Genomic DNA, 23,378 nt, shown 5'->3' on the forward strand with positions numbered 1-23,378 from the left:
ACGCCAAATGTCATAGGGACCTTCACCAGTATGGTGTGCAAGGTATTCCTGCGCCTTCCAAGTTATAAACAATGTCTTGTATTAACAATGCACTTAAAAGCGGCTTACAAAGCATGGCTTCACCAAAAATGTTGTAAGCAAAGAGGGAAATCAGGACTGGCAGAAGAGTATGCTTGAATGATTACACTGGGTTTTTTTTTCTTCTTAAGAAAATGTTAAAAAACAGCATCTAAAACTGCAGGGCAATTGTTCAAATCTTCTACTACTTTTACTTATTGGCCGCCGAACTGTGCATCAAATTCGGTGACAAGAAATGGAATACTACGCTCTATTCACTTCAAGTATATTTGGCAGTCAAATAATATCCTTTGATTACATTTAAGCACATTTGTCTAAATTAGTGTTCAATATGGCCATGGTCCTTGATAATTTCCATCACATATGCAAAACTTTCAGGTTGACAACGAAAACTTGGCCAAGATATGTATAGCAGTATCAAAAGCACTAGAGAAAATAATGCAGGACTTGGAAATACAATACCCTATGATATTCTCAGTGAATTACATTAATGTATGGTATGTTTAATCTATTTCTCGTGTCTTCCCTGAAATAATAAAAAATGTATTAATATAAATGCAAAGGATAGTATATTGACCAAAGAAAGAATTGGATTTGGTAAATCAGCAGGATCAAGGGTCTCATTGAAAAATTCCTTCAATTATTAGAGTCTGAAAGGTGTATCGCAGTATATGCCAATCATTGCAAGCTCTTTACTTCATATTGCCCATAACAGTCGATCGGTTGACCTCAAAAACTATGCTTTAACCCACTTTTCAGTAAGCTTACGTAGAAGCCACAAAATGGTTATAATTATGATTGAAATACATGAAACTAAGCTTCATCAGGGTAGCGATATATCACCTTCTGAAAGATGTTCCCCCATCAGCTCATTCGCAGCCTCAGAACAAAGTTTAATGATGGCCCTGTATCGAAACGTCAGAATGGGCTATGCTACACAAATCACCGTAAGTGCACGTTGTAACATCAAATTCATCCATTGCAATCTTAAGTGAATATCATGCAGAGGAAGAGGAAGAGATTCGAAACCCCCAGTGATGCTTCTTATGACGAAGAAAAGCATATATACGAAGAGCACGGACATACTGGCTCTTTACAGACTCAGGAGACAGAAACCCATCTATGCAGCCAGGAGCAGATATCGCCGGCAGATGACGTATTCGCGATTGCCTTCGCTTCTTCATTCCAATAACGTCAACAGAGCAAAAGAGAATAATGGCTTTCATAAATGATAATAATGTCTTTGACTTCAATGTGAATATGAATTGATTGAAATAAATTTGTACATGAGAAATGCACCTAGGTACAGTATATGTGATTAAGCCGATGACTGCAATACGCCTGCCTTTGTAAGTAAATCTACGAGCTGACCACTATGTTCCATTGCTGCTACTTCATCTCCTCCACCAATACTTTCTCCGTTTATAAAGACGTTAGGGAATGTAGATCTTCCAGTCATTAAGGTGAGCGCCTGCTTCACGTCCATGCCATCGTCTGTCAAAGAGGCTTACGTCAGAAACACATCGATGCAGCAAATTGTGATGGATAGCAAACTTACCTCTCAAGTCAACTTCCTCAACATGCATGGGAATCTTGTAGCTATAGGTTGCAAGAACCTTTTTGGCTTTCATAGAGAAGCTTCATAACAAAAAATGTTCGGCATCAGTATACTGAAGACTTGCGCATAGCAGGTTCATCTTACACTTACGGGCAATAGGACTTTGAGAAAACAAGTACAGGGTATCTTTGCATCAACGATCTAATCTCTGCTTCAACTGGCATATCACCCTCATCGTCATTGTTAGCACTCTCTTGCTTATTGTTGAGCGAAAGATCAGCATCGACAACCTCCATCAAGTCTCCTTCAACGGCAGCTATAGCAGCAGCATCTTTTTGGGCACCATGTTCACCAATTGTGTGATCGTAAACATCACTGGCACCGTTTGACTTGACTCTCCAGTTGCTATGGCCATATTGTGTAATCAACCAAACAGATCCGAGAAATAAGATGGAAGCGTATAAGATGGTGCGTGCACGACGACCCTTGAGGAAAGCACCTATGGTTGAAGACGTTGATCCTCCTGTAACTCCGTGGCGAGTATACTTTGATTCGTCTACATCCTGAGTGGATTTTGGCAAAATGGGTGGGTTTGGCACCATGTTGGATATTTTTGGTTACTGGTTAATGCCTGAGTTTGTCAGTGATGAATTTGGCGCTCTCAGGATTTTTTTCATTTTTCTCCATTGGGCTGAAGGATTACTGTAAAAATATCTGTTGATGCAAATATCGGTAAAACCGAAATATTTTGAGGTCTTCATTCTATTGGAAAAAAATTGATTCTTTATCATTGTAGATGCCACTATATCATCACGACTTTGATTTCATCGCGGGCAAACAAATGTGGATTTTCTATGGCCTGCTTGCCTTGAATCACCATTAGTTCACACTGGCGAATTAAACTGGCACTATCTGGTTTGCCTTCTATGTCCGACGCTTCTTCCCCCTTTTGTAATTTGACGTATTCCTTCTGTCTTTTCCATGTCTTCTCGGTGACCGCATTGAGCGTCAGAACGACCTTAAAGATAGCCTGAGCCAACGGCGATAGATCATCATCGCTTTCATTTGCAGTCTTAAGTTGTTCTGTGAGTCTTGCCACTACCAACGCTGAGAACATGTCTCCTGTACCAGTGAAATATCCTTGGAAAGTTGGGAATGAGACGAGAAACTGCTTCGTTTGGCCGTTTTCTAAAATACTGCTTCCAATGCACACCAGAGCCTTGTCTGATTGTGGGTTCACAATCAGCTGCTTAGGTACATCTTGTTGTGGTAAATGTACGGAAGTTATAATGACATGGGGAGCTCCCAGTTGATGAAGGTGTTGAATGGTTTCTTGTGCATCCGATAGTGTTTCAATTTTAGTGTTAGCCAAAGCCCTAAAGTGATTCATTAGCACAGATGGTTCATGCATGTAGCATATCCGCATATACATACTCTGCTTCAGTTTGATTTGGTGTAATGACATCGGCCAGTCCAGCAATAGAGCGATAAAGAGGAATCACTTCACTGCTCACGTATAAGCTACCATCATCGCCCATAACGGGGTCACATACTATCAAGCATTATAATCAGAAATCCATAGCTGCACAAGATTAAAATGGCTTAATTATAGCAGCCTAAACTTACCATAAATAACGCCTTTCCTGCTTTCCTTGATTTCGCGAATCGCCTTGACACATGTTTCCAGCGTTGCAGCATTGCCAATATAGCCTAACAAACGTTGAAATGGGTCAACAAAAATTTAAAGATACTATGACCGTGTATGATGATTTATCTTACCCGTCAGAATATGAGTATACTCATCCATCAACCCATTTTTTTTCAAACCATCAAAAAGATCCTGTATCTCTTCAGGGGAGATTCGCTTGCCTCCCCACGACGGGTAACCAGTGTGATTTGAGAACTGAAGAATATTCAGAACATCAACATCGTATCCTAGAGTCTGGAGCGGAAATGTTGCTGCCTTATTGCCTATGACACCATAGTGTTAGGAGCCGACGTACTTGTCAGGAGTGTAGCGCGATAACAAGTCGACTTTTACCTGCATACCCGGATACCTATAAGTCCAGTTAGAATTGAAGCGAGAATGCAGAAGCCAACTCAGTTATGTACTTACGACATGGGATTGAATGCTAAGCACTCTTTGGGAGGCAAAGATGTCAGCGTCAGTCATTACAGTTGTCTGGTAACTTCCTGCAGTGTTGGGCCAATTGCAATATTTCAAGAGTGGCCCAATGCCAGTCACATCAACCGGTCTTACGGGCTCAAATGTCATAACGAGGGGGAAGTTCGGTCATCCTAGCGAAGCTATTGATGCTAAAACTTTCTCTGAAGGAAATAAACAATGATCTGTTTTGAATTACGGCTGTAAATGACTTGCAGAATCAGATTCTTCCAAGCTTACTGCGATCTCTTCAAAAAAATGATCCATAAAAGTCCAAAATTGCTTAATACACCTGGCAAGTGGAAAAACGTTTTCCAGCTGGTGTTAAAAAAATTATCATTGTCACTTGGAAATAAAAGGGCAAATCTGGCGGATTATTATTACCAGCACGTTACGTTACTGTTGTAGTTAAAATGGTGCCGACAGCAAGGTGAGAAGCATTTTGAGACCTTCATTGGAATATGGCAACCTAGAAACTAAATTCTTGATATTCTCCTAGTCTAATGGAATCCATAGTTCCAATGACTTTCTGCCTCACATTCACTGCCGCGCATGCCGTGAAATGGGTGAGGAGAAACCGTTCAAAAAATGGTTACGATAGTATTGCCAGCGACCCGGCAATATCTAAGCCAGATATTCCGTTCTACGAAAAAACACTGCAGAGTATCGATCATCCTTCGCTGCTGAAGAAAATCAAACGTTCTGAGATTCTTGTCACGATTGCCACCGTTTTACAAACTCTGGATTATGCAGCACTGGTGACTTTGAGACTATTGGACGTATTCAATGGAAATAGCAATGCAGTTTCTGTGTACGAGTGGATTCGATGCGGTTCTCTCCTTATCGGCTGGGTAATCTTTTTCACATCTTAAATCCCTGTTTCATTCACCGATGTGCCACCGCTAACACCATCCTTTGCAGATATTTGCATCAGTTCTCATACTCTCGAAATCCGGCAACAAGCTTCGATCCCATAGCATCTTAGAATATTTCATTGCCTTTTTCTCAACCGTGACGGTATTTAGTGCCATCCATTTCCGAGAGGAGCTATATCACTACCTAGATCTCCAGACACCTTCGACTCAAGACAATTGGGTCCTTGCTATATCAGGGGCTATCCCTCTTGCTCTCAATTTGCTTTTGACGATTGTGGTTTGGGCTACTCCCTTCGAACTTGATTGGAAACCAGTTATAGAAAGTGGCCTTGGTTATTGTTCTGTAAGTTACCTATTTGATGGAGAATGATCGGAAATTTACATCTCATTAGGATTTTGCCAATAGGAAAATCGAGAAGTCAGCCCTGAAGCCACCGCTAGCGCGTTTCAGCAATTGTATTTCTCATGGATGACCCCACTTATCAAGCTTGGAGGAGCTAAAGCCTTGGAGTTACCCGATTTAGCTGAGCTTACACCTTATCTTCGATCTTTCAACGTATGGCACCAATTCAACCGCAAGCGATTCAACCGTAAGGGAAAGGAGCAATCATTGGGATGGAGAGTGGCAAAGGGAAATGCTGGAGATCTTATCAAGCAGTTTTTTGCTGCCTTGCTCGAAGTTTTCTTCAACTTTCTGCCTCCTTTCTTCCTGGAAAAACTTCTAGTCTTTCTGCAAGATACAAAGAATGACCCCAATCGCAATCTCGAACCAGCCTACATGTATGTGTTTGGCATGGTCGCCACCCTTCTTATGAGATCTATTTTCGTCAACCGCACCTTTTACTACTCCCGGTCCATGCAAATGCGTGTTGCAGTTCAAGTTAACAGCGAGATCTATGCCAAGAGCTTGAAGAGGAAAGATACCAGCGGTATTGTCGATGAAGACACGGCTGACGCCATGAAAAAGGATAGCACTGAAGACGATGACAAGAAAACGAAAAAGGCTAGTAAAAAGGAAGATGTCAAAGTTGGAACGGGTGTTGGAAAGATCACCAACCTTATGGTAAGCACTTTAGATATTACAGAGTGACGGAGACTCCATGTCTAATTGTATTTGTGTTGCGTTTCACAGGCAATCGATACCCCCAGAATTGGATATATTGTTGGTTTCATATATCTCGCGTACACTACTCCTCTCGCAATTATATTTGCCCTCTATTACCTTTACAATTTGATGGGATGGAGTTGCTTTGTCGGAATGACAGTTATTCTCGTCTCAATGCCACTCAACAGCTGGATTCAAAAGCGATTCACAAAAGTTCAAGAACGGTTAATGGCTGCTCGGGACAAGCGTGTTACACTCATGAACGAGGTAAGCTTCATGAATCATAATATACATGGATGTTTGTTCGACTGGTTAACAGTCATATTCTTTAATAGTCCTTGCAAGCGATTCGAATGCTCAAGTTTTTTGCGGTGAGATGTTGTATATGGTGAACGTAGGCGAGATGGCATATATTCTGATATTGCGTTTATGTAGTGGGAGAAGAGTATCTCGGAGAGGATTATAGCTGCTCGTCAAATCGAATTGCGCAAATTGGTTTCCATGTTTTTTGTGAATGCTGCATTTGTCATGCTATGGAATTCTACGTAAGTCAGACTAACATTGGATCATGCCCCTAGTTTTACATCACGCTTACCATTGAGATCGACGATAGCCCTATGATAGTTACCATTGTGTCGTACTTCTCGTTCACTGTATTGCAGAAAGAGAATTTAACACCTGCTATTGTCTTTACTGGTATCACTTTGTTCGAGAGACTAAGGTTTCCCCTCAACGTTCTCCCCGAAATCTTGATGGACTTGGTTTCTGCCAGAGTCAGCTTGCGTAGAATCAACCAGTTTCTCAATGAAGACGACGTACAAAGCGTCAATGATTTTCAAGGTCTGCATGATAACGAGGAACCTCAAATCAACGGCAGTGAGGACAGCAACAAAATCGGCTTTAAAAACGCAACCTTTCAATGGCACACAGATACAACGAGCGAGGAAAGGTCTAAAAGTGATGTGGAACAAACAGCTAACAAAAGCTTCAAGCTGCTGGATTTGGATGTCACCTTTCCGTTAGGTGAATTATCTATCATTTGTGGTTCAACCGGTAGCGGCAAGGTATGTCCTGTATAATCGATAGACTGTATGTGATTGTACACAGCTATATCTAACAGCTCGTTCTTAGACCTCACTTTTATTGGCATTGCTTGGAGAAATGGATGTTGAGTCTGGCGAAGTTTATTTACCCAAGAAGACCGTAAACGTCGATAATGCCAACCCTAACAACATTTCATATTCTGGAGTTGCATATGTTGCTCAAACTGCTTGGCTGCAGCACAAATCTCTGAGGGATAATATCTTGTTTGGACTGCCCTATGATGAGGAAAGATATAATAAGGTTATTTATGCATGCGCTTTGAAAAGGGACCTGGAAATTCTGGATGATGGAGATCAAACCGAAATTGGGGAACAGTAAGTCAAAAGTAAAGGTCAAGTTATGACACATGGATGGAAAGCTCATTACTTTCATGATATTTAGAGGTGTCACCTTATCCGGAGGTCAGAAGCAGCGTGTGTCGTTGGCCCGCGCCATCTATTCGCGAGCTCGGCATATCTTAATGGACGACGTCCTTTCTGCGGTCGATAGTCATACAGCCAAGCATATTTATCGAAATTGTCTTCGAAGCGACCTCATGAAGGGCCGCACAAGAATTTTGGTTACACATCATGTTCGACTTTGCTCTGGAGCTGCTAAATATCTGGTTAAAATGGACAATGGCCGAATTGCTTTACACGGAAAAGTTCAGGATGTTCTAAAGAGCGAGTTTCTCCATGATGTAGTCGGCGATGAAGGCACTGAGTTCGTCGAAGATGATGATGAAGCCATTGAAGAGGGTGCTATTGATTCAACTACAACAACGGTTACGGAAGAAAGCTCGTCTCAAGAACAAACCATCAATGCCGAAAACACAGCATCTAAGAAGCCGGTACACACTTTGATTCAATCCGAAGGTCGTGAGCGTGGACGAGTCAAGTCTCAGATCTACAAAATGTATATCAACGCTTCTGGCGGTATCCCTTATTGGATTCTCATCATCCTTCTCTTCTGTCTTGTTCGAGCATTCAATGTGGGTGAATCACTTTGGCTCAAAAGATGGGCGGATGCCTACGCTACTGAGGAGGCACCCACAACAAATAATATTATGGCAAACTATATGCACACGCAAGAAAAGGAAGGATCATTCTCCAACTATTTCTTTACCATTTCGCAGAACCCTACAAACTTTCTCTTCATGGGTGGCAGTCGAGCTAGCAATCTCACCACTTTGAGCGCGGATGAGCCCCAATCTGTCGATTTAGTTTATTACCTTGGAATCTTCTTGCTGATTGATTTTTGCGCTGTGATAGCAAACGTTATCCGAATGTGGGTACAGTTTTATGGTTCTCTAAGAGCAAGTAAGATTCTGTACGAGAGATTGCTTGATACGGTGTTCCGTGCGCCTATACGATTGTGAGTAGATATGCGTACTTTACTTTATGCCTAGGTCTTCCTGGTATTTAACCGACGATTTGATGTTCTCTTTCAGCTTTGATACCACTCCTGTTGGGCGTATCATGAATCGATTCGCTAAAGATTTTGAAGTCGTCGATGCCGGTATCACTAGTCGCCTTGGTTCTGTCATTCAAAATTTGATTGGATGCTTGTCCGTATTTGCTGTCATCTTTACCGTAACCCCTGCTTTCTTGATTGCTGCCGTTATCATATGTAAGTCATAGTTGAACGATGCTATAAGATATGTACAGTTACTGAACTGTCGTCTCTTTAGGTGGTATGTTCTACTCGGTCGCGGCTATGTACATCCGCTGCAGTCGTGAACTCAAGCGGCTGGACTCTATCACCAGATCTCCTATTTATTCACATTTTGGAGAAACCCTAATGTAAGTGTATCTAAAGTAACATGACTGATCCATGCGTTCTTTCAATGAAACCGAATACATTAACCACGTACATCAGGGGACTCTCTACCATTCGAGCGTTTGGTGCTGAATCTCGGTTTATGGATGAAAACTTGAAAACCATTGATGGCAATATCAGACCATTCTGGTTCTTATGGGGAGGCAACCGATGGCTTTCTGTGTAAGTAGGGCGATGAAGGGTTCAATCTTGCAGTTGTACTATTGTTACTCACTATTATAATACTAGCCGTGCCGATATGATAGGAGCGGGCATTACCTTGATTACTGGTGTCCTTCTCTTGATTCGCATCAGCGCTGGATACATGGACGCCGGTCTGGCCGGTTTGGCACTTTCGTGGGCTCTCCAGTTTGTTCCACAGGTCAATTGGCTCGTACGTAATTATACACAAGGTAAGCCTTACGACCATTAAATGTTTATATGTTTTGCGGACGATATATTTATAATGTACTCTTCAATAACCAGTGGAAATGGACCTTAATTCCGTTGAGCGTGTACAAGAATATTTGGAATTGGAACAGGAACCTCCGACTATCATCACCAATTCACGTCCTAGCGCAGCTTGGCCCACGGAAGGATGTGTCTCCGTAAACAATCTCCACATTCGTTATGCATCTGATCTCGAAACGGTGTTGCGTGGCATTACATTTGAGACAAAGCCAAAGGAAAAGATTGGAGTCGTTGGCAGGTTCGTATGCATGTGTCATGAAAACGATGAATTCAAACCCTCTCTTACCCTTTTCTGTCAAAATAGAACTGGTTCTGGCAAATCTACTTTGGCAATGTCGCTGTTCCGATTTGTAGACCCTGTTGAAGGTTCCATCGTCATCGACGGCATCGATATAACAACGATAGGCACAGAAGATCTTAGATCGCGCTTGACTATCATCCCACAAGATCCCATTTTGTTTTCAGGCACTATCCGATCTAACCTTGATCCATTCAACCAGCATGACGACGCTGTCATCATGGAGTCGTTAGAGCGTGTCCATTTACTTAAAGACTCTGGTATTTCCACTCCTCTTCGTGACGACTCCTCTTCAGTAACGCCGGTAGAAGAGAACAATGTCACAGTGTTCAAGAACTTGGATTCAGCCGTCAGTGAAGGTGGTGGTAATTTCAGTCAAGGTCAGCGTCAACTGCTGTGCTTAGCGAGAGCTTTATTGAGAAACTCAAAGATCATTGTTATGGATGAAGGTGAGTGATCTCGGAGAAAATTTTAGCATATAGCGAATTGCGAGCTGCTTGCTTACACATCTCTTTTTTTTTTTTTTTTTAGCTACCGCCAGTGTAGACTTTGCTACGGATCATAAAATTCAAACTACTATTCAAGAAGAGTTTAACAACAGCACTTTGTTAACTATCGCTCACAGACTGCGAACTATTATTCAATACGACCGCGTGTTAGTCCTTGGTAAGTTTAAAGCGAAAATTAGTTTCGGGTTGTGAAAAGTCTTCTAACGTGCTTGCCTATATAGATCATGGTAAAGTGATGGAATTCGATACGCCACATAGTCTTTTACAAAAGGAAGACAGTATTTTTAGAGACATGTGCTTGAAATCTGGAGAGCTGGAGATCCTCATGCAGATGGCACAAGAAAAGGAAGAAAGTGCTGTTGAGAATTAGTTAGGTGTCATCTAGCCAAATCAACCTCGCCAGTTGAAAGTATATAATTTATGTGCATTATTTAAACAGCATAGAGGAATAAATCACTACTTATATCACCACACGTCTCATGGCCAAATTTGACTTGATGTCAGAACTACCATTACAAATACTTTTGGGTCCAGAAAATGAATTATTATGTTTGAGATATGGATGGAAGGGTTACTTATGGTACAGCTTTCTAGTGCAAATCACTTGAGATTTTTGATGAAGAAAAAAATATAAAATATCAACAACGCTTAGCCTATGGCTTTTGAACTCCAGGTTCAACGACTTGATGATCAGCCCCATTGGAGAGAGCTTCGTTTGGTTTGTCTGCAACAGGTGTTTCTGCAGCATCAGCAATTCTTCTTTCGGCGAAAGGTCCATTGTAGCGGGGCAAGATGTAATGCTTCATAAGGACAGCAAGAATAGCACCAGCGAAACAGAATGTAGCATTGGCAATGTTGCCTGGAATGTATCTTGGACCGTTGGAGGCAGGATACAACTGAGCTCCGTAGACTGAACTCAAGTTACCAATCATGTTCACCAAAGCAAGAGAAACAGCTCTCTTCTCCTTGGGGAAGTTGAGTGTGTTACCAGTCCATGCCAAAATGATAGAAATTGTACTCCCTGAAATGCCAAAAATTAATATTTGATGACTTCATTACCGGAAAAAAACTTTTATACTTACAAATTCCACCAGCACACAAGAAGAGAGCAAAGTATCTCGCAGCATTGCTCAAGGTAGCAGCACTGATGATAAAGCCAACCATAGCCATAAGCATAGGAGCAGCAACGTGATAGCCACGCTCCTTAGTGTAATCGGCATGGAAACCGTTGAACAAAGCCAAGATAGCGGCAAAGACATATGGAGGTGCAGTCATGAGTTGAGCCGTAGCAGAAGAGTAACCAAGGTTGGCGACAATAGTTGGGATAAAGTAACTGATGGTTCCAGCGCAGACATCGAGCATGAACAAGAAGATAAAGAAATACACACGCCAGTCCCGAAGGGCCATGATGACATGGCGGAAGGAGAACTCTGATTTGCCATGGGCAGGTTCTTGACCATCGAGAATGAGACGAGTCTCAGCAATGCGGATTTCTTCTGCGGACAACCATCTGGTAGTAGTAGGGTAGTCGGGCAAAATGAAAACGGCAATAATAGCCACGACCACTGTGATACTGCCCTCAATAATGAACAGCCATCGCCATCCAGCAATACCTCGGGCACCATCCAAACCATTAATAATACCATAGGCCTGATGAAAAAGGATTAATAAGAGAACATAAAACTATCCATTTGTCAGCGAGATACTTTACCATGAGACCGCCAAAGGCGCCAGAAACGATACTACCGCAGTACAAGATAGACATGCGCTTAGCTAACTCGTGCTTCTTGTACCAAGAGGATAGCAAGAAAAGACAGCCTGGGAAGAAACCAGCCTCAACAATACCCAAGAAGAATCTAACAGCGAGAAGACCAGAGTAATTTTGTACTGCTCCAGTCAAGGCAGAAATGATAGCCCAGCACATCATAATACCAGGGATATAGATGGAGGGGCGAGAGTAAGCCAGAAGCAAGTTACTTGGGATTTCCAAGAGTAGGTATCCAAAGAAGAAGATGGACAATGCCCAGTTGTATTGCACACCAGAGTCCATGTTCAAATCAGTCAAAAGTCCAGCAATTTTAGCTACAAGCAAAAGGCGGGGCATATTTAGTATGTCTGTCACAACAACATCACATTTTTGATGCAAAAGAAGCTCACCATTTCCAATACTTATAACGAGTGAAGAGGTTCGGAAAGTTAGAACGTATGACCTTTTGATGTCTTTCTCCATGACCTTCCTATCACTTACTTTGTGCGATCGACGTAATTCAAAATATACATAATGATCAGCATAGGAAGAATACGTAAATCAATTTTACGGACCAAAGCACGCTCGGCTTCAGGCGACCAGTCAGGCTGACGACCTTCATAGTGGCTAGCGGTCACTTCTCCAGATTCAGTTTGCTTGAGATCGTTGCTATCCATGGGAAATGCGAGAAACAGGTTGCCTATTTCCAGTATGAATCCTAGGCCTTTTATATCACAATCAGGACCTCCAACCCCACAGTTGACTAGCGAGCGGGGATGCAAATTTTAAGGTTCTTACCTTCACCCGTCATTCAGTCGACGGTTTAGGATAAAAATTTTGCGCCTGGGTTACCCGCCAGCCAGGAAGAGTCACAGTGCAAACACATCGTTGTGACATAAGCGGGTTTCACTGATTTCCCCATTTGACCTCTCAACCAGTGAGGTTTGCGCTGCGGGGATGTCAACTAGAAAAGGAAAGCAAAGCTAAACGAAAGCCAAACCCGCAGATCCTGCCAGGGAAAAACGGCAATAATAAAAGTCAAATGGAGGGGAAAATGTGGGATATCATGGCTGCATATCCGCGGGTAGAGACGCGAGTTGAATATTGCTGGCAAAATGTATTCTATTATTTTAATGGCTAAGATCAAATAATTTTATTTTAATCCCAGTATTTAATGGTACCGTCCCAACTACAAGTGGCCATCTTCGATGTTTCATGAGGATGCCATTCAGTATTGATAACGACTTTATCGTGAGCCTTGAATTTTCTATATGTGGGGAAAAAAGGTTGATATGTAAGTAAAATCTTTGAACCTTTGCTAATGCACGCAGGCCCAAAAAAAAAGGTTTTTTTATTCCCCGTAAGGCTCTGAGCTCAAATGAATGCAGCACTTACTTGATAATACGGCAGGTTTTCCAATCCCAGCACCAAACATTACCATCAGCGTCACCACTAGAGATGAACCGTCCATCTGGAGAAAAGCCTGGTTGACAAGCATAACCAGCAACGGTATGGCCAGCGAAACGCTTCTTCCTATTTTGTCTGAACCGGTCTCTTGCTCCAAACACCAGTATTTGATTGTCCAACGAGGTACATGCCAACCATTTTCCTGCGGGGTATATGTTAGTGACACTGTGTGGAGTGGAGTCCTTGATCAGAAAGAGATAGCTTACTATTTGGGTGCAACGCAACAGCTGGCATAGAATGCATGTCAGGCTCAGCAACATATTTAATGACAACAGGAATATCAAATTCCCATGCGCGGAGAGTCTTGTCGTCGGACGTTGAGATGAAACGACGATTGTCGTCAACAAATGTCAAAGTGTTGACGGCGCCTAAATGCTGGTCATACTCTTGGGTGACTTCTCCAGTGTTGATATCAAATTGGACAATTTTTTTGTCAGCACATCCTGCCAAGAAGATGTGTTGTTTGTCTTCATCTGGATTGAATTTAACGGTATATGGAATTTTGCCAGTGGTAAATGACTTGATGCATTTGCCAGTCTCAGTGTCCCATAATTTGACAGTTTTGTCGTAACTCGCACTGAGGAATCTTCGGCCGTCATTGCTGAACGTGATATCTCTGACCGCTTTTCCATGCCCCATCATAGTTCTCAGACATTCTCTATCGTGATACACGTCCCAGATCTATGACCAGAAAAAAGTTATTAGCTTATTGAAAAAATATGATGGCACTTTTTCGTTGGCAACCGGGGACGTACCTTGATCTTATTGTCCATACCAGCACTAAGCAGAAGATGTGCACTCTTTGGCAAGAATCGAATAGCCGACACACCCCGCGTGTGGCCAGACCAAGTATGTATGCATCTTTTGGGGATAAAGGATGCTTGTGTTCCAGGCTCGCCAAGAAGGTTGACGTCCAGATCTTGCGGTACAGCCATGTACGTCCTTCCCAGATAATCCCGCTCGGCTGCTCCGTGGAAAGTTGTCTTTTCTTCGCCAAATGGAATTTCCCCAGCTGTCTTTGGTTGTCTGGTCTTTGCGTGCATAGCAGAAACAAATTCCATTTCTTCGTCAGTTGGGCGAGCTGCTTTGCCGATCTTCTCGTTGTCATAACCGGCCCAAGGTCCAAGGTATGCATTATCACCTTCTAAAACAGAAGGATCACCCTTTGCCTTTCTCCTTTCTTTCATATTCTGGTTTGGTCGCATGTTCTTGGGTACTGTGTCGTATATAGTTGCTCCTCCCATTTCAAGAGCTTTGTTGACATCGCCAATATACCCAGTTCCTAAAATACCACCACCAATGCTACCATTGACGCCGGTTGAGCTAATCGAAGGATCGCGTGCATATCCATAAGATTCGAATGTTCGAAGTTGTGTTCGGAAATCCGTTTCATTCATAGCTTCTGCCTCAATGTGTCCAGTCAATACATTCTGCGTTGCCATTTTCTTTTGTGTAAACGGATTGTCGGGTCCAAGCGTAGGCAACATCATGTCGCTATAAGGAATATTGACAGCTACTTCTGTGGTGGTGGGTGCTGTGTACAAGCGCATAGCATTGGTGTTCTAATAAGGGTTGGCACAAGAGCCTGTTAGATCAGATCACAATCCGCTCTGCCTCGACTGGATCAGTACTTACTTCGCCACCAACATCGGGTGCACTGTTTATCTTAACAGCAGAAGACGTTCCTCTGCTACTGTTTGTTGTTGAAGGACCTTCCTCGTCACTGGAGCCATAATTATTGAGTGAATCCATACGGCCAAAGTATAATCCTTATGGTTGAGTCGCCCCGACAATAGCTTTGCGCGAAAGGGAAATCAAAATAGCAAGTCACGTGCTAGGATTTTTCTCGAGCTCGCGGAGGATTTTATATCCTAAACTTCAGAGTACAGTTAACAGCAATTTATTTCAAAAAAAAGTTTGTACATTATACACAGTTCATGCTATCATATAATAAGATATTATCCGAGCTTAAGTAAGGGATTGTAAAGAAAGGTCATCTAATGGCGAAGTTTGCCGTAAAGGAAGAAGTGGTATCAATGGATAATGAGGGAAGTATCATAGAGTCCTCAAAAGGAAAGAAAGGAAAATAGATTGTAAGGAGTGATAAGATTATGCTTTGCCATTAACAAGTGTCTGGGACTTGGCTATTTCGTTTGCATTTGGAGTCATGTTGGCCAACCAGGTAGGAGGGCTAATGCCAGTTTGTTCACGCACGGTATCGATAAGAGGAGGGAGAGACTTGTAGATATCGGCAATAGGATTTGACTGTGCTTTTCCATCTTGATTCCAAACGGTTATCTTGGGGTTGAGACCCTTGATGGCGTTGGCATTCTCCTTGGCCATAGCCTGGAAGGTACCACGTTCGACCATCAAGTAGTTGAGAGCAGCATTGGTGTCGCCATTGAAAGCACCGACCAGCATCTTCAAACCATTAGCCTGAGCAGCCATGACTTCTGAAATTGCTTCGGCTTCCTTTTGCTTCTCATACAAGTATGCATCGGCCTTCTTCATTTGAGCCTCAGCAGCCTTGGAAGCTGTAATGAACATACCTTCAGCTTCTTGTTGCTTCTTGAACAGTTCAGCATCAGCCTTTCGTTGTTGGTTGTAGAGCTCAGTATTAGCCTTTTGCACGCCAACTTCATATTCTGCCTTCCATTTAGCAACAACATCAGCACGAAGTCTTTCGGTTTCAGCAAGTTGACGTTTCTCTTCATAATCACGCTGAAGCTCAATTTGACGGGTACTGGAAGCTTGCTTGGCTTCAATCTTGGCGGTTTCGACTTGGCGATCAAACTCAGCCCGTCGAGCTTCAAGGCGAGCATTTGCTTGACTGATGGCAGCTTTCTTCTCGTTTTCATATATGACGGTATCGGCTTCAATACGACCCACTTCTTGGCGAGTCATACCAACTTTTTCCTTCTCACCAACGTCACCCTTGAACCGGGCATCAGCCACATCAATCTTAGCTTGGTTAACAGCACCCTCTATCAAACAAAGGAATTGTTAGAACAAGTTCCTATGTCATCGTTTTTGTTCCCTTCCATGCTGTGCTCTTCCACAAGAGTTTATCCACACTACCCCATATTCATTATCAACATACCTTGTGTCTTCATCCTCATGTAAGAAAAGTATTCAGAGCCAGGGGTGTCTTGCAGGGACTTGATGTTTGTATTGTAGCAGTACAAACCACTGATAATAGACCATTAGTCTCATGCGCCTTAGGAAATAACCGATTCTATTCCTCAATACTTACAAGTGATCCAATTCGCTCTGCACATTTCTAATGATATTTTCCTTGAACGCTTTGCGATCCTGCCATCCATGATTAAAGTTAGTATTGCCCACCAGACTTTTGCACACATGCCAATTCTTACCTTGAAAATCTCCTCCATAGACATACCTGCGGCAATGACACGAGTTTCACCTTCAATGATACCCTTCACCAGCTCGGGAACATTGGACTTTGTTCTTCCAGTCATCAGTCTAGCGTATTTCACCAAACTAGGAAGTTCGATCTTGGGACCAATAGTCATAACAGCGGGCAGCAAGAACTCCAACTTTTCAACCGACATTGCGTGCAGACTCAACTCAAAATTGTGAGGAGTAACATCGAAATATCTACAAGTAACATACTGTTGTCAGAAGTCGCTCCGTCCGCCCAAACCTAGTCAAGGTTTATATGACTTACTGGGCAGTTTGGCCAGGCCAAACCATACATTTCTTGCATACTTGGATATCGTCAACACCGAAACCGGTCTTGACAACGTATTGATTTGCTTCGGCGACTTTGTACATAGGGGAAAGGATAGGATAACGATACTTTGGAGAAAGCCACCACAACAAGCTTAAATATAATGTTTGAATTATAATTTGAATCCCCGAACTGCGTGAATATTGCGCACTTGCGCAGTTACGTGCAGCAAACAAAAGCTGAGCGCGCGCCCATCCATTTCCCTCGGAGACACGCGGCTGGATTATCTTCATCACTTTCACCCTCAACCAGTTACACTGATATGATGAAGACATGATCAATTGCTTTTTTGAGCACGTACGTTCTAGCTGTCGACCAGCGTAGACTAGATATACCGGTCATGACCTGGTGGACGTCTGTATAGAATATGTGGAACGACTGCATGAACTTGTTGTCTGAATCATTTCAACTTTATTTTCTCGAAAAGGCGTTACAGCAGGCAGTTTTAGCTTCTTCATCGTGGTCTTGTCAAAGTGTTACTCGGAAAGGGTGTGTAAATATTCATCCGCCAGGGTAAAGAAAACTGCTTGTGCTTCTTGTGTTCAGGATCGGTGACTGCCAACTTATTTCCGGCTGCCCTTCGAAAGAACTTTCTACAGAGTACGTAGATGATGGTTCATCTTTCGTTGGCACAAAAATATAATCGGCAATAGAGGTTTGCGTATAGATGCTTTGCCACTCACTACGCTGGCTGGCTGACTGTCTTCTGGATATTAATAGAGCAAAAACTGAGCAAATTTACTGTGTAGGAGGCTTGTGGAACCGTAGTGCTCGACCTCAGCCACGATGCCCATCAAAAATATTGACTTTGCAGAAAGAATTCCAGAGACTTCTTCATTTACCGGGGTAATCAATGCATGTTTCCTTAAGTTGGGTTACTAGATGTATTGAGTTGACCTGCAAAGCCTCTTCCCGTGATCTCGCTTCGCAGCAAAATTTATTGTTACTGGGGCCGGAATCAAACCCACAATTGAATCTATAAACTGAATATGCAAAAATTATGATGTTTAGAAAAAATAGAAGGATAATTCGCTACAAAGACTTCAAAATCTCTCTAGCTTGTTCAGTAAGCTCTGGCTTGCCTCCTTCAACAGGAAGCTGGAATAGTTGGGGTACAAACTCCTCTCCATTGCTCTTTCTGTCAGCCGCTTTGACACGCTGCGCTTCTTCAATTGCATGCTTAACCTTGGTCGCTTGATTGAAGTCCTTGGCAAGGATGTTTTCTGTCACATCTTTCCAAATGCTGTGTATATTGAAATGTGAGCATACAGCACTGCAAGCCGGGAATAGCCTCAAAAAATATTGCTTACCGACGACTCTCCATCTCTTCTTGTTCTTCAATGGGTTTGACCTGCTTTGGCATGACTTCTAGCTGAGTGAGGTCGATTAAAAGGCGCTTCTGACCATCTGGGTATATAACATGAATCTGAGTTCTCCATGATCCTTCTATTGTCGCTAATACATCAGCGGGGGGGACATTCTTTAATTTGTTGATTGTATCATTGTTAGGGTCGTATGTAAATATTAAACCGCGCAGCTCAAACTTCGGCTTGCCGATCCATTTCTCATCTTTGTATTCCACAATAGCCTTCAGCTTTGATTTCGGGCATGTCATATAGCAATTGTCGGAGATTGTGGCATAGAGAGAAGCTTTGAGCCAACCGTTGACGGATGCCCAGGGGTGCGTCAATTGGTATTCCTCGTTATCTCGGTTAAGCATCCTGACAAAAATGCCTAAATTCTGATCTCCTGGACCCACTTTGAACGCTGATCATACAAAAGTCAGTCAACCGTGATTTGTTTCTGCCAATAAAATGCGTCACTTCACTTACAGGTGCCAGAGAAACGGGCTGAGATGTGGTCGATACCTCGTGCTTCCACACCTTTTTGTTCACAAGAGTAATAAAATCCCGACACAGGAGGATGGTGCGAAATCTGTCAAAAAAAAAAAAAAAAAACCGTCAGCCCCTATGGATACCTCCCTTTACTTGTTTGTTTATGCTCACCTGCTCGTTTAAGCACTTGACACGGATATTCCCCTTGGATTCACTCGCAGTAGACGACGCCTGTTGCCCTGTACTATCCATCTCCTCCTCAGATACGTCCCACCAGCATTTGAAGGTTTCTCCCAAGATGGAGTTGTAAGGCTTAATCAGTTTTCCAGATACGTACTTGAGCTCTTTCGAAAACCACCAGCGAAGGACATTGACCATGCGTTCTAAGGGTTCATCGGAATCGGCCATACTTTTTGGCAGGGGTTTAATTCATGTGAAACCAAGCTAGTAACGACGTAGACTAAAAAAAACCTTACGTTGAAAAAATATCGGGTCGGTCCATATAATTCCAGTACTCTAAGTTTCCCACAGGAGCCAATAAAGTAGCAGGCAATGATATACGCCTAAACGTATGGATTAGTGTCGGTATCTATAAGGCGTTGTCGTAGTGTAAATTGTAACGCACTACTCTAGTGCAAAATAGTAATACTTGCAATGCTAATATGTCCTTGACACCGATCAGCTTTCTGAGAAGTCCAAACATGACCATGACTTGATTCGGTTGTGCCTCTGTCTTTTCTGTCACTAGGCCGGTTTGTACGTTTTTCAGGTCGACGGAAACATCGTCGGTATCTTTCAATGTGTGGATCATAATATCGTCGGATTTGTTGTGGGTCAGGGCAGCTTTGGAGGACTTTAAAGCAAAGGTGGAATCTTGGCGATCTTCAAGTTTGGTCATTTGGGGGGTTGAAATGTGCGAATGGTGAAAACTGAGAGAAAGGCAAGAGACGCTAGTTTGATCACAGGGACTGGACGGATGGTAGCCAAACAATTAGCGAGCGTTAGCTTTTCCCAGCGTATGATTGGGCGGGGTGGTGCAACGAACAATGGGAACCGGTTTTTATGTAAAATTCAATTGAAACCAAATTCAAAAAAACAGTGTGATGATCCCAGGCTCTATGATTTGAAGACCATGGCGTGAGGAATGAAATATCACATCATAGTTTTTGTTTTAATACATGTTGATCCTATGGATAAGCAGGGTGAATTATACTAGCGAATGAGTGAGTGCTATGTCCTACCTCACCCCTTTTACCCCGCAAAAACCGACAGAGCATTGCACAAGTTGGTGGGTCTGACGGCCGACGCCGCCACATAAACGTTTAAAAAGATAAAAGTCATAGTAACATTACTTCACATGCCTTGAATTGTCACTCGTCATGACTAATTACGTTTGTTCCACTTTAAGAGTCCCTTCGTTTCAACGGATATGGAATGGTCATGACGAATCAATAATATAAGTGCTAACCATGTCAATGGTCTCCTTCCTTTCTACGTCTCTTATCACACGTCAAATTTTTAGTTTTCCTATTCTTATTTGTTACTCGGGTGCAGGCAGGTAAAATTCATTTTCGAAAATAAAAATATGAGAAGTACTGCGACCGAATTAGATGTGGTGAGTGTCAAAAGAGAGAGAAAGAAAAAAAAAATGCTGTTATGATAAAAGTGAAAGAAAGGGGGAAAAAAAAAAAAAGTAACAGAAGAAACAAACATCGTCTTGTTGAGATTCAGATGCTGTGAAATTGGACGACTTGGTTCAATATTCTATGTGAGAGGCAAAAGAATGAGGTATCTTGTACATGACTTGGCTCCTCGTGCAAGCATACTTTCAATTCAATGAAATGTATAGGGAGCTTTCGGATAAGAGATCATTGCCGCCAACCTGCATTCAATTGCATCAGAGTAAGAACCGCCTCCATTGGGTAATCACCATTTTGGTTAGCTGGAGCTCCTCCGTTTGGTGCGTTTGCTACATGAGACGCCGACGTTGTTGGCGTAGAAGAAGCCTCGGACACAGCTAAACAATCAAAAAATCGCGCATGGTCAGAGTTGGGAACTACTTTACACGTCGGAAAGCCCATATAATGTCAAACTTACATGGATTACCATCACCAAGCTCGTTGCCTGTTGCTGAGTCGCCGGTAGCTTGTTCGTTGCTGAATGACTGCATTTGTGAACCTTCAAGCTGTGGAGCAGGAGCTTGCTGCAATAACTTTTCAAGCAACTGTGCTGATGTCAATTGACTAGTTTCTTGTTGTGCTTTGATGGCTTCTTGCAGGTTGCTATTTAACAGCTTTGCAGTGGTGTTGGGAGATAGGGGAGCCATATTACCAGCTCCCATGTTATAATAGGAAGAATTTTGTAATTGAGCAAGGTCATTGGACTGCGCTGAGGATTGTAACTGATCCGCACCAGGACTGCCACCCACTGAGCCGTCATTGTTGATAGCTCCGTTCACAGCATGTTTGCGAATTTCCTTGTCCTTTCTCTTTGCTTGTCTCTTTACAAATTCTCTTTCGATCCAGCTTCGCTTGTGTTCACTATCTCCCGCACCGAACAATCGAATGGCGCGTTTGTTGACACGACAACGTAAATCATTGTCCTTGTCTAAAAAGGAGAAGGGAAAGTTTGCATTGTTAACGTTTACATACGCTAAATCAACCACGTAGATAAAGTACTTACTTCTATCCTCATTTTGTTCGCGCCATCTCTTCTTTCTCTCTCGGTTCTCAGCCCTCACCTATACGCATATAAGTAAAACGGTCATGGCGGCGGTCATTGGCAAATGAGGGTTACCTTCTCACTGATTAAAGACTTTCTGTACATGTCATTGGAGACTTGTTGCTGAGATGCTTGTGAATCCATGCCCGCCGAAGTAGCAGACGTAAAGTCAACTGGATAGTTTCCGTTATTCGCCTGGGTCATGGCCGCTGCTGCCGCTTGGGCGACGGCTTGTGCCTGAGCAGCGCTGAAATGGGCTTGGTAATCTTGAGGCAAGTCCAATTGTGCAACATTACTAGTGGGGACTTGAGTATCATTTTGGTTCTGTTGCTGAACAGCAGGAAGTTCAGAGAGGTCAGCGACGTACTGAGCAGTAGCTTGCGCTGATGTCGTGAGCGCCTCTTCTTCTTGTTTGGTAAGCATTGGGTAGGACATTACAAGTTGAGGAAGGGCTGTAATGCTGAATTAAAGCACAATGAGGTATAGCATAAAATGTCAGTCAAAAAGGTTCAGATTAAAGTACAGGCACTTTAATGACGATGATTGTCGGTACTCGTCGCTGGTACTGCCAAAGGACGGTTCGAAATGCAGTCGCGGGACAATTACCTTTGGGAGAAACAGTCAAGACAGTGGAAATCAGCAGTCGCACAAGCCCGTTTTGCAAGGTAACAAAGTGGCAAAACTTTTTGTGACTGTTGATTTTTCGCTCACAAAAAAGTGGGTGGAAGCCCTAACACAATGGACCCCAAAACCCAATAGACCTTTACACACGATGGCTGAACCAGAGGCTACAGCATCTCATTCCAATCACCAACACCACGACGAGGAGGAAGATGAGATTTTACATGAAATTCCAGTCTATCTCTCTACTAAACTGGCTCAAAACTTGTATCTATTCCAATATCCTCTCAGAGTTTTGCCATTTGCACCTGGAACGGGTCCAGCCGCAGCTCGAATCAAACCAAAATCCCAACTTATAGAAGTCGACCTTCCCATTGATACCCGTGCACCAACGTATGACAAGGGTCGAGGTGACGACTTTGCTTCCGGCGTAACAGGAGAGAAATTCAGGACGGTGTTTGATCAGGAGGATGAAGACGATTACTCTGGTCGACCAAAGAAGCGAACCCTTTTAGACAAACAAACACTAGGTTCCACCCTTATACCTACAAAAACAAAATACCTTGTTGGAGTTTTGAAAGACAGTGAGTCCACAGCTATATATATGGATAGATTTGTATAGTATGTGAGTAGTAACCAGTCTTTTGTAGAGGAACTTCATGTCACACCGCTGACAAACACTGTACAAATGCGGCCCACACTTTCGTATATTGATAAGAGCGATGAGAAGGAAAGAGCTTCGGCGAAGCGAGCGCAGCAAGAAGAAACGAAAGAGGAACAAAGCAAAAGTGCTGGCAAAGCACAAACCGTGCAAATGTCTGTTATCAACGCTGAAAATGAAAGTACCCCGCGCAAGAACATGTATTCCATGGCTACGCGAAACGCAGATGATGAGGAATGGGTTAAATTAGAATACTTTGACGAAACGGTAAGTAACACACGTCTTTGTGCATGGATACCTTTCGTAAAGGTGTTGTACTGACCTTGATATTTTAATTAGACTGTCGCGGCAGATGCAATGTATGGAGATCTTTTTGCTACGAACAAGGAAAGCTTGGTACCAACATCAACCAGCGAATCCTACGCAGACAGTATCAGTCCTGTGTTTTGTGACATCTCATCCTGATAACAAGGAGCGCAACGTACCATATTCAAATAAACAATACATTAATAATTTGTATATGGTTTGCCTGTTTGTTCTTCAAGTTAGAAATGGTGTGCTGAACTAGAGTAAAGAATAAAAATCAATAGCACCGTTAAACCAGACAGATGCAGGT

The 23,378-nt window shown here is 42.8% G+C and overlaps 9 protein-coding genes across 9 annotated transcripts; 2 read left to right on the forward strand and 7 right to left on the reverse strand.

The window, feature by feature from the left end:
* Positions 1 to 1,291: 1,291 nt before the first annotated feature.
* On the reverse strand, positions 1,292 to 2,338 carry K450DRAFT_243300 (uncharacterized protein). Its single transcript, XM_051589399.1, has 3 exons — positions 1,787 to 2,338; positions 1,637 to 1,716; positions 1,292 to 1,572 (listed from the first exon to the last, which is right to left on the reverse strand). Exons 1-3 carry the CDS (start codon positions 2,236 to 2,238, stop codon positions 1,397 to 1,399), a joined length of 708 nt encoding a protein of 235 aa, XP_051444217.1. The 5' UTR covers positions 2,239 to 2,338; the 3' UTR covers positions 1,292 to 1,396.
* K450DRAFT_243304 (uncharacterized protein) lies at positions 2,339 to 3,959 on the reverse strand. The gene is made up of 6 exons (XM_051589400.1): positions 3,753 to 3,959; positions 3,678 to 3,693; positions 3,416 to 3,607; positions 3,263 to 3,346; positions 3,071 to 3,188; positions 2,339 to 3,012 (listed from the first exon to the last, which is right to left on the reverse strand). Exons 1-6 carry the CDS (start codon positions 3,909 to 3,911, stop codon positions 2,439 to 2,441), a joined length of 1,143 nt encoding a protein of 380 aa, XP_051444218.1. The 5' UTR covers positions 3,912 to 3,959; the 3' UTR covers positions 2,339 to 2,438.
* Positions 3,960 to 4,184: 225 nt separating this feature from the next.
* On the forward strand, positions 4,185 to 10,431 carry K450DRAFT_188922 (uncharacterized protein). Its single transcript, XM_051584444.1, has 18 exons — positions 4,185 to 4,230; positions 4,300 to 4,651; positions 4,722 to 5,018; positions 5,082 to 5,738; positions 5,808 to 6,047; positions 6,116 to 6,151; positions 6,216 to 6,325; positions 6,394 to 6,844; positions 6,912 to 7,198; positions 7,266 to 8,237; positions 8,314 to 8,492; positions 8,554 to 8,665; positions 8,742 to 8,864; positions 8,931 to 9,094; positions 9,168 to 9,390; positions 9,457 to 9,899; positions 9,982 to 10,116; positions 10,181 to 10,431. Exons 1-18 carry the CDS (start codon positions 4,214 to 4,216, stop codon positions 10,327 to 10,329), a joined length of 4,947 nt encoding a protein of 1,648 aa, XP_051444219.1. The 5' UTR covers positions 4,185 to 4,213; the 3' UTR covers positions 10,330 to 10,431.
* A 181-nt stretch (positions 10,432 to 10,612) lies between these two features.
* On the reverse strand, positions 10,613 to 12,383 carry K450DRAFT_175326 (uncharacterized protein; the record flags this gene model as incomplete). Its single annotated transcript, XM_051584216.1, has 5 exons — positions 10,613 to 10,980; positions 11,042 to 11,609; positions 11,671 to 12,041; positions 12,117 to 12,127; positions 12,208 to 12,383. 5 exons carry the CDS (start codon positions 12,381 to 12,383, stop codon positions 10,613 to 10,615), a joined length of 1,494 nt encoding a protein of 497 aa, XP_051444220.1.
* A 425-nt stretch (positions 12,384 to 12,808) lies between these two features.
* K450DRAFT_243309 (uncharacterized protein) lies at positions 12,809 to 14,943 on the reverse strand. The gene is made up of 5 exons (XM_051589401.1): positions 14,809 to 14,943; positions 13,929 to 14,735; positions 13,380 to 13,854; positions 13,102 to 13,315; positions 12,809 to 12,973 (listed from the first exon to the last, which is right to left on the reverse strand). Exons 1-5 carry the CDS (start codon positions 14,923 to 14,925, stop codon positions 12,865 to 12,867), a joined length of 1,722 nt encoding a protein of 573 aa, XP_051444221.1. The 5' UTR covers positions 14,926 to 14,943; the 3' UTR covers positions 12,809 to 12,864.
* A 112-nt stretch (positions 14,944 to 15,055) lies between these two features.
* On the reverse strand, positions 15,056 to 16,982 carry K450DRAFT_243313 (uncharacterized protein). The gene is made up of 5 exons (XM_051589402.1): positions 16,862 to 16,982; positions 16,548 to 16,791; positions 16,427 to 16,485; positions 16,274 to 16,362; positions 15,056 to 16,157 (listed from the first exon to the last, which is right to left on the reverse strand). The coding sequence occupies exons 1-5, from the start codon at positions 16,966 to 16,968 to the stop codon at positions 15,283 to 15,285; spliced, it is 1,374 nt and encodes a 457-aa protein (XP_051444222.1). The 5' UTR covers positions 16,969 to 16,982; the 3' UTR covers positions 15,056 to 15,282.
* Positions 16,983 to 17,865: 883 nt separating this feature from the next.
* On the reverse strand, positions 17,866 to 19,792 carry K450DRAFT_243330 (uncharacterized protein). Its single transcript, XM_051589403.1, has 6 exons — positions 19,413 to 19,792; positions 19,236 to 19,322; positions 18,931 to 19,168; positions 18,757 to 18,859; positions 18,235 to 18,691; positions 17,866 to 18,167 (listed from the first exon to the last, which is right to left on the reverse strand). The coding sequence occupies exons 1-6, from the start codon at positions 19,655 to 19,657 to the stop codon at positions 17,957 to 17,959; spliced, it is 1,341 nt and encodes a 446-aa protein (XP_051444223.1). The 5' UTR covers positions 19,658 to 19,792; the 3' UTR covers positions 17,866 to 17,956.
* A 459-nt stretch (positions 19,793 to 20,251) lies between these two features.
* On the reverse strand, positions 20,252 to 22,088 carry K450DRAFT_243339 (uncharacterized protein). The gene is made up of 4 exons (XM_051589404.1): positions 21,556 to 22,088; positions 21,442 to 21,499; positions 20,857 to 21,366; positions 20,252 to 20,776 (listed from the first exon to the last, which is right to left on the reverse strand). The coding sequence occupies exons 1-4, from the start codon at positions 21,913 to 21,915 to the stop codon at positions 20,628 to 20,630; spliced, it is 1,077 nt and encodes a 358-aa protein (XP_051444224.1). The 5' UTR covers positions 21,916 to 22,088; the 3' UTR covers positions 20,252 to 20,627.
* A 139-nt stretch (positions 22,089 to 22,227) lies between these two features.
* K450DRAFT_243346 (uncharacterized protein) lies at positions 22,228 to 23,368 on the forward strand. Its single transcript, XM_051589405.1, has 3 exons — positions 22,228 to 22,685; positions 22,752 to 23,029; positions 23,102 to 23,368. The coding sequence occupies exons 1-3, from the start codon at positions 22,253 to 22,255 to the stop codon at positions 23,225 to 23,227; spliced, it is 837 nt and encodes a 278-aa protein (XP_051444225.1). The 5' UTR covers positions 22,228 to 22,252; the 3' UTR covers positions 23,228 to 23,368.
* Positions 23,369 to 23,378: the final 10 nt, after the last annotated feature.

This window comes from Umbelopsis ramanniana (assembly GCF_025399195.1).
Source record: "Umbelopsis ramanniana AG unplaced genomic scaffold K450scaffold_31, whole genome shotgun sequence".
In the NCBI taxonomy this organism is placed as follows: domain Eukaryota; kingdom Fungi; phylum Mucoromycota; class Umbelopsidomycetes; order Umbelopsidales; family Umbelopsidaceae; genus Umbelopsis; species Umbelopsis ramanniana.